At 44.7% G+C, this 12,335-nt stretch overlaps 1 protein-coding gene across 1 annotated transcript in view; it reads right to left on the bottom strand.

The window, feature by feature from the left end:
- SLC5A1 (solute carrier family 5 member 1) overlaps positions 1 to 11,007 on the bottom strand; it is a 154,591-nt gene extending 143,584 nt beyond the window's left edge. The window contains exon 1 of the mRNA XM_075320715.1: positions 10,788 to 11,007. Within this exon, the coding sequence (XP_075176830.1) occupies positions 10,788 to 10,916 (129 nt within the window). The 5' untranslated portion in view covers positions 10,917 to 11,007. The remainder of the gene's footprint in view (positions 1 to 10,787) is intronic.
- Positions 11,008 to 12,335: the final 1,328 nt, after the last annotated feature.

The following is a 12,335-nucleotide window of genomic DNA, read 5'->3' as shown; positions in this document are numbered from 1 at the left end:
GCTAGTTATATATACAAATGTATTGAACATTTATTCTACAACTTTCTTAGAAATTTATTTTCATGTCTTTTCCTTTTCTCTTCAAAGCTTCTTTTGATACCTATTTTCTTATAGAAGGCCTGTGGTGAAGCATCCAGCAATAGACATGAGTGAACACGAAGTTTGGTGTTCATACTGATCATAGACTTTTTAAAAAAATAACAAAAAAACAGTGGTCAAGTTTGTAGATCAGATGCTTTATGTATGAACACCACTCTTATGCAAGCAATGCTGTGCTCGGGTACGCTTGGTGCTCAGCCCAGTGTGAGCTGCTTGCAGTGTTTCAACAGTTCGCACTGGGGGTAACAAAAGCGTAATTGGATGTAGTATGCACCAAAAAAACCTGGCCGCCAGAAGGGATCTGTGTATGGCTGGTTGCATGTGGACAGAGACATGAACTGCCCAATTAGTGACTTCCAGTTCCCAAACCGAACTTTATCTAAAGTCGGGATTGAACCCGCCGAACCAAACGTCCACGGATCCGCCAATCTTTATCCAGCAGTAGTCCCCCATCATTGTTCACGTTCCATCTACCTTGGTATCGTCATTCCATCTCTTTGATATTCTAGTGAAATCTTTCTCCTTGCTCTTCGCAAACAGCACCAAGGTTTTCAGAAAAGTAGTCAAAATGGAAATGTAAGAAATGTAACTTCAAATCTATCAAACATCCCAAGTGTCAGAGTTCCGGGTTTTTCAGTTTTCTTTTGAAAGAGCTTGCCCTTTGTTAACATGGAGTTTTCTGTTCTGTTGCCCTACTTCCTGTCCATCTGCTTAAAAGCCACCCCTAAAGCTTAGTCCAGTGCCTGAGTATACTGCTTCCTGTGTGCTCCTGCCCTGCTGCTCTCATCTCCTGATTGCTGTTTGGATTCAGTGGAAACATCTGACACCAGCTCTGGACTTCACCTCTCGTCTGTGCTCGGACTCTGTCTGCCGTCTCTGGTCGGCATTTCTGCCTGGTCCCTTCCGTTCATATCCACCCTAGGACTCACATCACGTACGGACATTTTTTGGACTTTATCTGTTGCCCTTTTTGTGTCCCGGCTGCTGTGCATTTAGGCCTTCTGGGGTGATTGCCGGACAGCCCCTGTATAGGGGTTCGCTCCTGGTGGCCTCCCTGGGGGAGTCCGGTGTGCAGCCCCGGGAATTCCCTTTTGCTCTGAACCCAGCAGGTATTTACTGTTCCACTGTATATATACTGTTCTGTGTGCATATTGCAGTTACATATTACTGTGTATATCTTGTTCTGTTTACATATTGCGGGTACTTATTATTGTGTATTTTCTGTTCTGTGCACATTTTGCGGTTACATATTGTAAAACGTCTTTTGCACCAAGAACTCGTCTCTGGTTGTCATTGCCCTAACGCAATCGAAATCCTCAGTACATACAGTAGTATTACATTATACTCAGGCCCATAAGAGGATTTCGCTGGGGCAATGACTGAGACACGAATAGATCAGCTTTTCTCCATGATTAACTCCTTGTAGCAGGAGATGGAGGCGGTGCAAACTAAGCTTAGAGATGTGGAGGTACAGCTGGGCCATGATCACCAGGTATTGGGTCCGGCTATTCAGGATTTGCAAGTCAGAGTGGAGGCTCAGGAAGCCACCCCCGCTACATCCGTATCAGCTCCCGGTATGCCTAGGTTACCCCCATTTCGTTTCAGTGGTGATCGTAGTCAGTTTCGTGGGTTTGTTAACCAGTGTATACTGTTTTTTGATGTACATGCTGATTATTACCGTTCTGACCGGTCAAAAGTGTTATGTATAATCATGTTGTTAACCTCACGAGCACTGGCTTGGGCTAATCCTATGATAGAGAATCGTGATATCCGTTTAAATAACTTGGATGACTTTTTAACAGCAATGGCGCAAATGTTTGATGATCCTAATCGCCGTGCTACCGCTGAATCGGCTCTGCTTTCCTTACATCAGGGAAAGCGGTCTGTCGTCGAATACGCCACTGAGTTCAAAAGGTTAGTGGTAGACACCGACTGGGGAAACAATGCACTATTGTCCGTTTTCAGAAAGGGTTTGTCCGGTACCATCAAGGACGAGTTAGCTCGTGCTGAATCTCCACAGGATTTTGAACTGTTTCTCCAACACTGTGCGTATCGATACCCGCTTGACGGAACGCCGACAGGAAAAATGGGCAGCGGTAAACCGGGTAACCAACTTTGCGTTTCCTTCTAGAGAACCCGCTCACAAGACGCCACGGGAGGCCGAGGATGTTCCTATGCAAGTGGACTCTCTACAAAAGCGAGAGACCAACGAACGTCGTGAACACCGGCTCCGTGAGCGTTTGTGTTTCTATTGTGGTCAATCGGACCATTTTCTGATTGACTGCCCAAAACGTCCAAATCGCCCAAATAAGGTACTGGCAGCAATGGCAGAGTGTGACAACACGGACGCAGAGTCCGATATCTCTGAGGCAAGTTTACACCTGGATGCGGTATTTCCCTTGACTTTGATGTCAACTTCACCTAAGGACTCAGAAGGGAAATACACCCATTGCTCGCTTCCCATTCAGATATGGTGGGAGGGACAGTTAATTCCTACATCTGCTATGATAGACTCTGGGGCAGGGGGAAATTTCATGGACTCTTCTTTTGCCAGGAAACACGATATCCAGACTCAACAAAGATCCTCACCGGTTACCATGGAGACGGTAGATGGTTCTCCATTAGTTTCTGGACCAGTTGATCGGGAGACAGTACCCCTTGAATGTGTGATGAAACCAGGTCAGCAGGAGACCCTTGTTTTCATGTTGATTTCTTCTCCCCATTTTCCGATAATTTTAGGAATTCCTTGGCTGCGGTCTACAAATCCAGTCATCGATTGGGAGACTAAAGAAATATCCTTCCCACTCCAGAGTGGTCCGACCATTAATCCAACTGTACCGGTTCCAGTAACACCGAATGCGGAGGGCACTGTACAGGTACCTGTTCTACCCCCGGTTTATAATGACTTCGCTGATATATGCGACAAAAGAAAAGCAGATCGGCTTCCCCCGCATAGACCGTATGATTGTCCCATAGACTTACTCCCAGGGGCAGAGATTCCGTTTGGTCATGTCTATCCGTTGGCGGCACCTGAGTTACAAGCACTAAAAGATTACATCGATGAAAGCCTAGCCAAGGGATTTATTCGACCTTCTACTTCACCAGCAGGGGCACCCATCTTTTTTGTGAAAAAGAAAGAGGGGACTCTGAGACCTTGTATCGACTACCGCGAACTAAATAAGATAACCATCCGGAACCGGTATCCGTTACCGTTGATTCCCGAACTATTGGAGAGAGTACAACAGGCCAAAATATTTACTAAATTGGATCTCCGTGGGGCATATAATCTACTCCGCATACGTCCCGGGGACGAGTGGAAAACAGCGTTTAGATGTCGGTATGGACATTATGAGTATCTAGTGATGCCTTTTGGACTTTGTAACGCTCCTGCGGCTTTCCAACACCTAGTCAATGATATTTTTAGGGATATAATGGACCAGTTCATGGTGATTTACCTGGATGATATCTTGATCTTTTCTGATTCCCTACAGGAACACCAGGAGCACGTCAAGACAGTACTTACCCGTCTGAGGGATAACCACCTGTATATTAAACTGGAGAAGTGCGAATTCCATTCCTCACAAATACAATTTTTAGGATATGTCATCTCTCCTCAGGGACTGAACATGGAGTCTGGCAAGATACAAGCAATTCTAGACTGGCCGGAACCGGAAAACATCAAGGAGGTACAACGCTTTGTCGGTTTTGCTAACTTTTACAGACGCTTTATTCGTAACTTTTCAGAGATCGTCCGTCCTATCACTCTGTTAACCAAGAAAGGACAGAAGTTTGTGTGGTCTGCCCAGGCCCAGGAAGCTTTCAATCGTCTCAAGGTTTGTTTTACCTCAGCACCAATACTAATACACCCAAATCCCGCACTCCCCTTTATTGTGGAAGTCGACGCTTCCGATTATGCATTAGGGGCTATCCTTTCCCAAAGGACTGGGGACAAGAGTCTCTTGCATCCGTGTGCTTTCTTTTCTCGCCGGTTGTCCCCTGCAGAAAAGAACTATGACATTGCGGACAAGGAATTGTTGACGATTATTTCAGCTTTTAAGGAATGGAGACACCACTTACAGGGAGCTGCGCAGCAAGTGATAGTACTCACAGATCATCGTAACCTGGAATTTCTTAAGTCTGCCAGGTGCCTGTCTCCACGGCAAGCCCGTTGGAGCTTATTCCTTAACCAGTTCAATTTTATCGTTACATACCGTCCAGGTTCACGTAATGGGAAAGCCGATGCCTTGTCCCGAATCCACGCCATGGACTCCGTGCCTGGAACCCCGTCTCAGACCGTGTTATCAGATACCAATTTCGTTGGAGTAATCCAGGACCAGGACTTGTGGAAGGACATCAAGCTGGCCTATGATGGTGACGTATTTCTTGCTGCCCCCCCGAATGATGTGACTCTTGTCCTTCGGAATGGTGTGTGGTTGAGAGAGCGACATATTTATGTCCCGGAGGCTGTAAGACTTCGGGTTCTCAAGTTGGTCCATGACTCCGTGTTGGCAGGTCATAGGGGGGTACAGAAGACGCAGGAATTTCTGAGTCGTTTTTTCTGGTGGCCAACCTGTTTAAAGGATGTGAAAGACTATGTCCACTCATGTGTGGTTTGTGCCCGGTGCAAGGTCCCTCGTGTGGCTCCTACGGGACTCCTTCAACCGTTACCCGTTCCATCTCGCTCTCGGGGATCAATCTCAATGGATTTTATTGTGGAGTTGCCAGTCTCAGGCGGTCACAATACCATTTTAGTGGTGGTGGATCGGTTGACAAAAGCTGCTCACTTTATTCCGTGTATCGGTCTTCCCTCAGCCGCAGAGACAGTGGATTTGGTTATCCAGAATATATTCCGATTGCATGGGGTACCAGATGAGATCATCTCTGACCGGGGCGTGCAGTTCACGTCTAAGTTCTGGAAGGGGTTTTGTTCGGCACTCCAGATTAATGTCTGTTTGTCTTCTGCATACCATCCTCAGACAAATGGGCAAACCGAACGGACTAATCAAACCCTGGAGCAGTACCTACGATGTTATGTCAGCCATCTGCAGGACGATTGGTTGAAGCTGCTTCCTTTGGCGGAGTTCTCGTATAACAACACTCAGAGCAGCTCCACTAAGGTAACACCCTTTTTCGCTAACTTGGGTTACCATCCGAATGTTTTGCCTAGGTCACCGGTGGCGGTTTCGGTGCCAGCGGTGGAGGACAGATTGACGGAGCTACGACAGAATCTGGAGGTTTTAAAGGACACTATGGCTTCGGCTCAGGAGCGTTACAAGAAGTCGGCAGACACTCACCGGAAACAGGCACCCATGTATAAGGTAGGGGACTCGGTGTGGTTATCCACCAAAAACCTGAGATTGGGTGTTCCTTCGCAGAAGCTGGGGCAGAAATTCATCGGTCCGTTTAAGATCACCGGAATCGTGAGCCCTGTGGCCTGTCGGCTGCGGTTGCCTCACCATTTAAAGGTACACCCGGTCTTTCATGTTTCTCTACTCAAACCCGTTTCCCCTAATACGTTTCATGGTCGTATCGTGCCTCCTCCTCCGCCTGTGATGGTTGACGGCGAGGAGCAGTTCGTGGTTGAAGACATTATTGACTCCCGGCTCCATCGGCATCGGCTTCAGTATCTGGTACGTTGGCAGGGGTACTCCCCCGAGGACGATTCCTGGGAACCTGTGGGTAACATTCGAGCGCCCCGGAAGGTTGCTCAGTTTCATCGGCGGTACCCGGACAAGCCGGGCCCTGATCCGTCCTGAGGCCGTTTCTTGGGGGGGGAGTACTGTCAGAGTTCCGGGTTTTTCAGTTTTCTTTTGAAAGAGCTTGCCCTTTGTTAACATGGAGTTTTCTGTTCTGTTGCCCTACTTCCTGTCCATCTGCTTAAAAGCCGCCCCTAAAGCTTAGTCCAGTGCCTGAGTATATTGCTTCCTGTGTACTCCTGCCCTGCTGCTCTCATCTCCTGATTGCTGTTTGGATTCAGTGGAAACATCTGACACCAGCTCTGGACTTCACCTCTCATCCAACTGTGCTCGGACTCTGTCTGCTGTCTCTGGTCGGCATTTCTGCCTGGTCCCTTCCGTTCATATCCACCCTAGGACTCACATCACGTACGGACATTTTTTGGACTTTATCTGTTGCCCTTTTTGTGTCCCGGCTGCTGTGCATTTAGGCCTTCTGGGGTGATTGCCGGACAGCCCCTGTATAGGGGTTCGCTCCTGGTGGTCTCCCTGGGGGAGTCCGGTGTGCAGCCCCGGGAATTCCCTTTTGCTCTGAACCCAGCAGGTATTTACTGTGTTTATGTTCCACTGTGTATATACTGTTCTGTGTGCATATTGCAGTTACATATTACTGTGTATATCTTGTTCTGTTTACATATTGCGGGTACTTATTATTGTGTATTTTCTGTTCTGTGCACATTTTGCGGTTACATATTGTAAAACGTCTTTTGCACCAAGAACTCGTCTCTGGTTGTCATTGCCCTAACGCAATCGAAATCCTCAGTACATACAGTAGTATTACACCAAGGCTTTGAAGGGTTTCAGTGTGTTCTCCACGATGAACTTATTAATTTTATTAAATTTTGGATCTTTGTTGTTGCCTAGAAATTTCTTCATGACTTCTTTAAAGGAATCCCAATCCTTTTTCTCAACAGCATTCATTTTTATTTAAAAAATGTCATCCTTTATGAGTTTCCGAATATCCGGACCAACAAAAATGCCTTCCTTCAGTTTTGCTTCGGACACTCCCTGCATCTTGGTACTCAGGTACTTAAAAGTCTCCCTATATTTTGGTAGAGCTTTCATGTATCCTCCTTGCTGCCCAAGTAGTAAAGGAGAACTTTCAGATCACCATATATTGATCCTCATAGTTAAGTTTCTTGAGAATAAAGTGTAAATTATCATAGCTTTCCTCCAAGTGCACAGAATGTCCTACAACAGAGGTCCCCAACAATTTTGTCTGTGAAAGCCACATTCGACTCTGAGAGAGGTATGTGAGCCACATCCTGTTCCCATTTTCCTCATACTAGTGGCACCCAGAGCCCCTATTACAGTATAATGATGACCAAAGCTTTTCCACAGAAATCACACCGAGGCAGTATACCAATATCCTAGGATTCCTACCTTACCCTCAATCAGATCGACTCTTCTGTACAGGGCTATTCACATAATTCATCCTTTGGAGACCTGCTCTTTAAAGTGGTTTGCTAGAATTGGTGCTAATGGACCAAGCTGGTAGAGAACCGTGAGCCACACATCACAGACCTGCCAGCCACATGTGGCTCCTGAGTTACAGGTTGGGGACCACTGCCCTACAGGCCCTGAAGCATACTGTTGCCATTGTGTAGTATCACCGCTTTCAGGCTTTTTTGGGATGAATCAATAAAAAGTTTCCACTCGCTCACATTGTACTCAATGTTACATTTTTCCATCTGCCCAGAAACATCACTGCAATACACTAGAGCACCGTCTTGAGAAAAGTATGGAAGGAATTTCTTTTCTTTGCTTCTCCAGCATGAAAAGCAGGTACCAGGACTAGCAGATTGACCAAAGGTCACGCAAAAAGGTCAAAGTATGGTGCAAGAAAAAGCCTATGGAGTCAGTGTTTGTGAAAGAACTGCATGTGATGGAATTTTTTCAATATTTTTACTAAGTTCAGCAATCAAAAGCATATTGGAATCAGTACTTTTCAACCAATTTTACCCTTGCAGAACTGTTTTATTAATCTATGTATCAGAAATATACTTGCAATGATAATGAAGTGCTATAGTCTATATACTATAGTTCTAATAACATGTAAACTGGCATCTTGTGTCATGTTTCACTCTTATAGGCTTGTACTTGTAGATTTCTTTAGCTTAGAGCACATTTATTACATTAGCTTGACAAGATTTATTGCTAATGTTATTGCTATGCTGTATGAATTTACAACAGAAAATTAGGATAAAATGACAGAAACTGTACCAAATTCATCATAATGGTGCATGTAGAATTTTACATTTGGTACAACCCACTAGAGAGCTTAGACTCTTTTATACGCCACATAATGGCTGGCATACATACAGCAATATTTTGCAGTAAATAATGGAATATGTCTTTTAAAAAATTAGCACAGAAACAAAGCAGTGGCTGTCTGCTGCGGACTGTAATGACTGGTCCCATCGCCTGAGTGTACGCTCCCTGTGTCTCTCTGCGGACATTCAGGCGACGGTATCGGTCATTACAATCCGCATTTTATGTCCCACATTATCCATGCCCTTTTTTTTTTTTTTAAAGGGAACGTGTCAGCTTCCCTAGACCCTCTAAGCTTTCTCAATGTTTTTATTCAACCCTCAATATACTTTCAAACTTTCCATTTTGGTGGCTCATTGCTCATTGTTTTGTCCATCAGCATTGTCTATTTTATTTATAACCTGGAACTTGGAATTTGATTTGTTAATGTGTGGGTGACTAGTCATTGGGATGTAGATTTCCCCAGACTAATCATCCCAGTAATCATGTTATGACGCCTCTGTGGGCATGAGTGGTATAATTGCAAGGGTGGTGTCACCGTCGGTTCTTTGCAAATCTCTGCCTCTCTGACAATGTGCAGTAAGTCAGGTGCACACACCCTGGATTAATCAGTGCACTGCACAAGCCCGGGGAGGCAGCAGTGAAGGAAGACACATCAAGCTGTGAGATTTGCAAAGTCGGTGGGCTTCGATTAAGTTGGGGTACATACTTCTGGATTCAGTGCACATTGTCAGGGAGACTTAAGGGTGCTTTACATGCTGCGACATCGCTAACAATATATCGTCGGGGTCACGGTGTTTGTGATGCACATCCGGCGTCGTTAGCGACATCGCAGCGTGTGACAGTTAGGAGCGACGATCAACGATCGCAAAAACGTCAAAAATCATTGATCATTGACATGTCGCTCCTTTTCATAATATCGTTGGTGGTGTATGCCGCTGGTTGTTCGTCGTTCCTGCGACATCACACATCGCTATGTGTGATACCGCAGGAACGACGAACATCTCCTTATCTGCATCCACTGGCAATGATGAAGGAAGGAGGTGAGCGGGATATCCCGCCCACTCATCTCCACCCCTCCGCTTCTATTGGACGGCTGCCGTGTAACGTCGCTGTGACGCCGCACTAACCGCCCCCTTAGAAAGGAGATGGTTCGCCGGCCACAGCGACGTCGCAGGGAAGGTAAGTCCGTGTGACAGGTGTAAGCGATGTTGTGCGCCACGGGCAGCGATTTCCCGTGTCGCACAACCGACGGGCGGCAGGTACGCTCACTAGCGATATCGATAGCGATGTCGCAGCGTGTAAAGTGCCCTATAGACTTGTGAAGAGCCACAGATGACGCCATTCTTCCAAATCATGTCACTTATGTTCACAGTAGCATGATAACATGATTGGTGGGAAAATTAATTTGGGGAAAGCAACACCTCCATGACTAGTCACCCACGAATTACCATATCATAGGCCAAGTTATAAAAATGACTTTATGGCCATAGACAAAGCAATAAGCCACCGAATGGGGCTTGTATGAAAATATATTAATGGCTGAATAAAAATAGGGGGAAGGCAGTTTGGGGGACCTAGGGAAGTTGACAAGTTTCCTCTGAAAAACTTACACATTTTCTTTCGGAGGTATTTTGTGGCATACATTTGGCATATTTCGTTATTTAAATCTCTTCAATACACTGGTCTAAAATCATTCTTTTAAGCGTTGCCTTTGAGATTATTAGAACCTTAAAAGGGAACCCCCTGGCATCCTGGGGCTTTCGGTAATAGATACGTGGCTTCAGTCACCGCTCAGTATACAATAAGCTATGGATGTAATCATGCCTCAGCACTGACCTACAGTGGGTTCTGTACTGAAGGAATGCTGAGCCAGCTGTCAGTCAGTGCCGGGGCATGGTTACAGCCACAGCTCACTATGTACTGAGTGGTGACTGAAGCCGTGCCTCTATGACTGAAAGCTGGAGGCTGCCGGTAGGAATGACGTTAAATTCCTCCCAGTAGTCAGGCTTTCAGTGCCACAGAGGGTTAGTGTTAGAACACTATTAACCTGCAGATTAACCTCATCTACAGGTTCATAGTGTTTTTTTCAAAATGATAGGTTCCCTTTAAATGAACCTAATGCTTATAACTGAAAAGTACACTTTGGATTTTGCAAGAATGATTTACAGACACAAAGCAAAGAACTGCTGCACAATGTAGTTCTTTACATGTTGTAGAAGTGCATATCATCATATAATCATTAGAATAATGTTACATTAGATTTGTTCTACATTGTGTTTACCACAACAGTCATGGAGCACTGGATACCACCAATTAGAGAACAATAAATGGACTGTGGTCCAAACAATCCAAAATTTGTCCGTGTACCTCACAATATGAGAGTCAGGCTCATTGCGCTATCTTTTTGCTACCAGGGAAGAAATCTTGACTCATAGGATGTTTAATTTGCTTATATGGTTCAAATCTCTTAACTAGCTTTTTGCATAATGACAAAATAAATTATTTAGTTCCATTCCAGGAGTCCGGGGGGCTCCGATTCTGCACTGCTATATCATACAGACTATATAATCACATGTAGTCCCAAAACGTATAAGAAATACATTAGTGAGAATTTCGCTTATTGCATTGTTCTTCTCAAGACACAAGTCTTCAAATACAGTTTAAAAATAAACTACTCACCCATATTCCCACTGCCAGTACCACCACAAAATATATCACAATTACAGAGATATCCGCTGGATTGTTGATGGGGATAGTGTTATCTTTGGCTGGCGCACCTGTGGTGACGCTTGGGGTGGTGTCCGCCATGATGCCGGTCTCAGTCTAGGAGAGACTGTCTCAGTGCACTCTGCCAGCAGGTGCCCTATTCTTCCTTTAGGTGTGTGACTCAGATGTGGGGTTAATAATAAACTCATCCCACATTGGTCCTCCCGCCCATTGCCTTACCAATGTATAACCCGCTCCTGATTTACTTTCCAAAAGCTAGCCAGGACACAGATAACAAGTCCTTCATATCCTCTACATTCAGCATTCCTTGATAAGTGAGCGAGACCTGTGAAGTCACCTGTGTTGTTGAGAAATGGAATGTGGCATCAGGTAGCAGAAAGCAGATGGGTGTATGCCAGATGATGCCAGCTTGGCAGCCGCCTCAGGACAGTTTGTGTCTTGTTAGCATTAACAATGTTGTCTTTTCATAAGACAAGTTATATGCATATAGGAAGTAAAATATATATATATATATGCTGTACTGACAATAATTTCATTCAATGATTTCCAGAGCATGATGTGCTTTTCAAGTTAAGTGTGACCTTCAGACCTTATTAACACTTTTATAATACATACAACTGAATTAACTTGATAAATATAATTAAATGGCATACTTCAGAAGTCAAGGAAAAAAATGACAAAGTCCAGTCCTATGCCATTCTTGCTTACATAGAAATCTGCAATGAACATTAAAAACAATTAAAGAGTAACTCACTTTAATTTTTATTTCATAACTCAATAATACATATTGGGGTACACTCAAACGGATGAGTGCAATGCGAGAAAATATCGCATTGCACTCTGACCAATGTTAGTCAATGAGAGAGAGCAGTTGGTCAGGTTTTCTCGCATCCAAATTCTGGATGCAAGAAAAGTCACAACACGCTGCGATTGTATCCTGAAAACATCCAAGACTCGCCAATACAAGTCAATGGGTGCGAGAAAAAAACGGACGGCACACGGACCATCCTAGTGACGTCCGTTTTTATGGATACAATTCTATCATGTAGCACAGAACACTGTAAATGCTCTTGTAAATGACTGTAAATGTTCCTGTAAATGACTGTAAATGGTGCTGTAATTGACTGTAAATGACTAATAGCTGCTGAGAAAAAAACGGACAGAACACTGAGAGCACACAGATAAGTGAGAAAAAATCGTCCTACTCTCCTGGACGAGAATGGGACCGTTTTTTCATACATTCATGTGAGTGGAGCCTTAAAATAAGTAACTTTGTAAGATATATTATCAGAGAAATCGGTTTATTTCACCTACTGGAGGGATCTGTCAATATAAATTTAAGGATAATAGCAGTAAGACCTGGATTCAGTGAAAACAGATTTTCCCACAACTGTGATAGGGTACATTCACATGACCGTACCGTTTTTGCGGTCCGCAAAAAACGGTCCTGTTTTTCCACGGGTGCATCTGCGTGACATCCATGTGACATCCACATCCGTT

Source organism: Anomaloglossus baeobatrachus, chromosome 1 (genome assembly GCF_048569485.1).
Source record: "Anomaloglossus baeobatrachus isolate aAnoBae1 chromosome 1, aAnoBae1.hap1, whole genome shotgun sequence".
Taxonomy (NCBI): domain Eukaryota; kingdom Metazoa; phylum Chordata; class Amphibia; order Anura; family Aromobatidae; genus Anomaloglossus; species Anomaloglossus baeobatrachus.
Note: the sequence above shows the minus strand (reverse complement) of the source record. Positions and strands in the feature narration are given on the sequence as shown.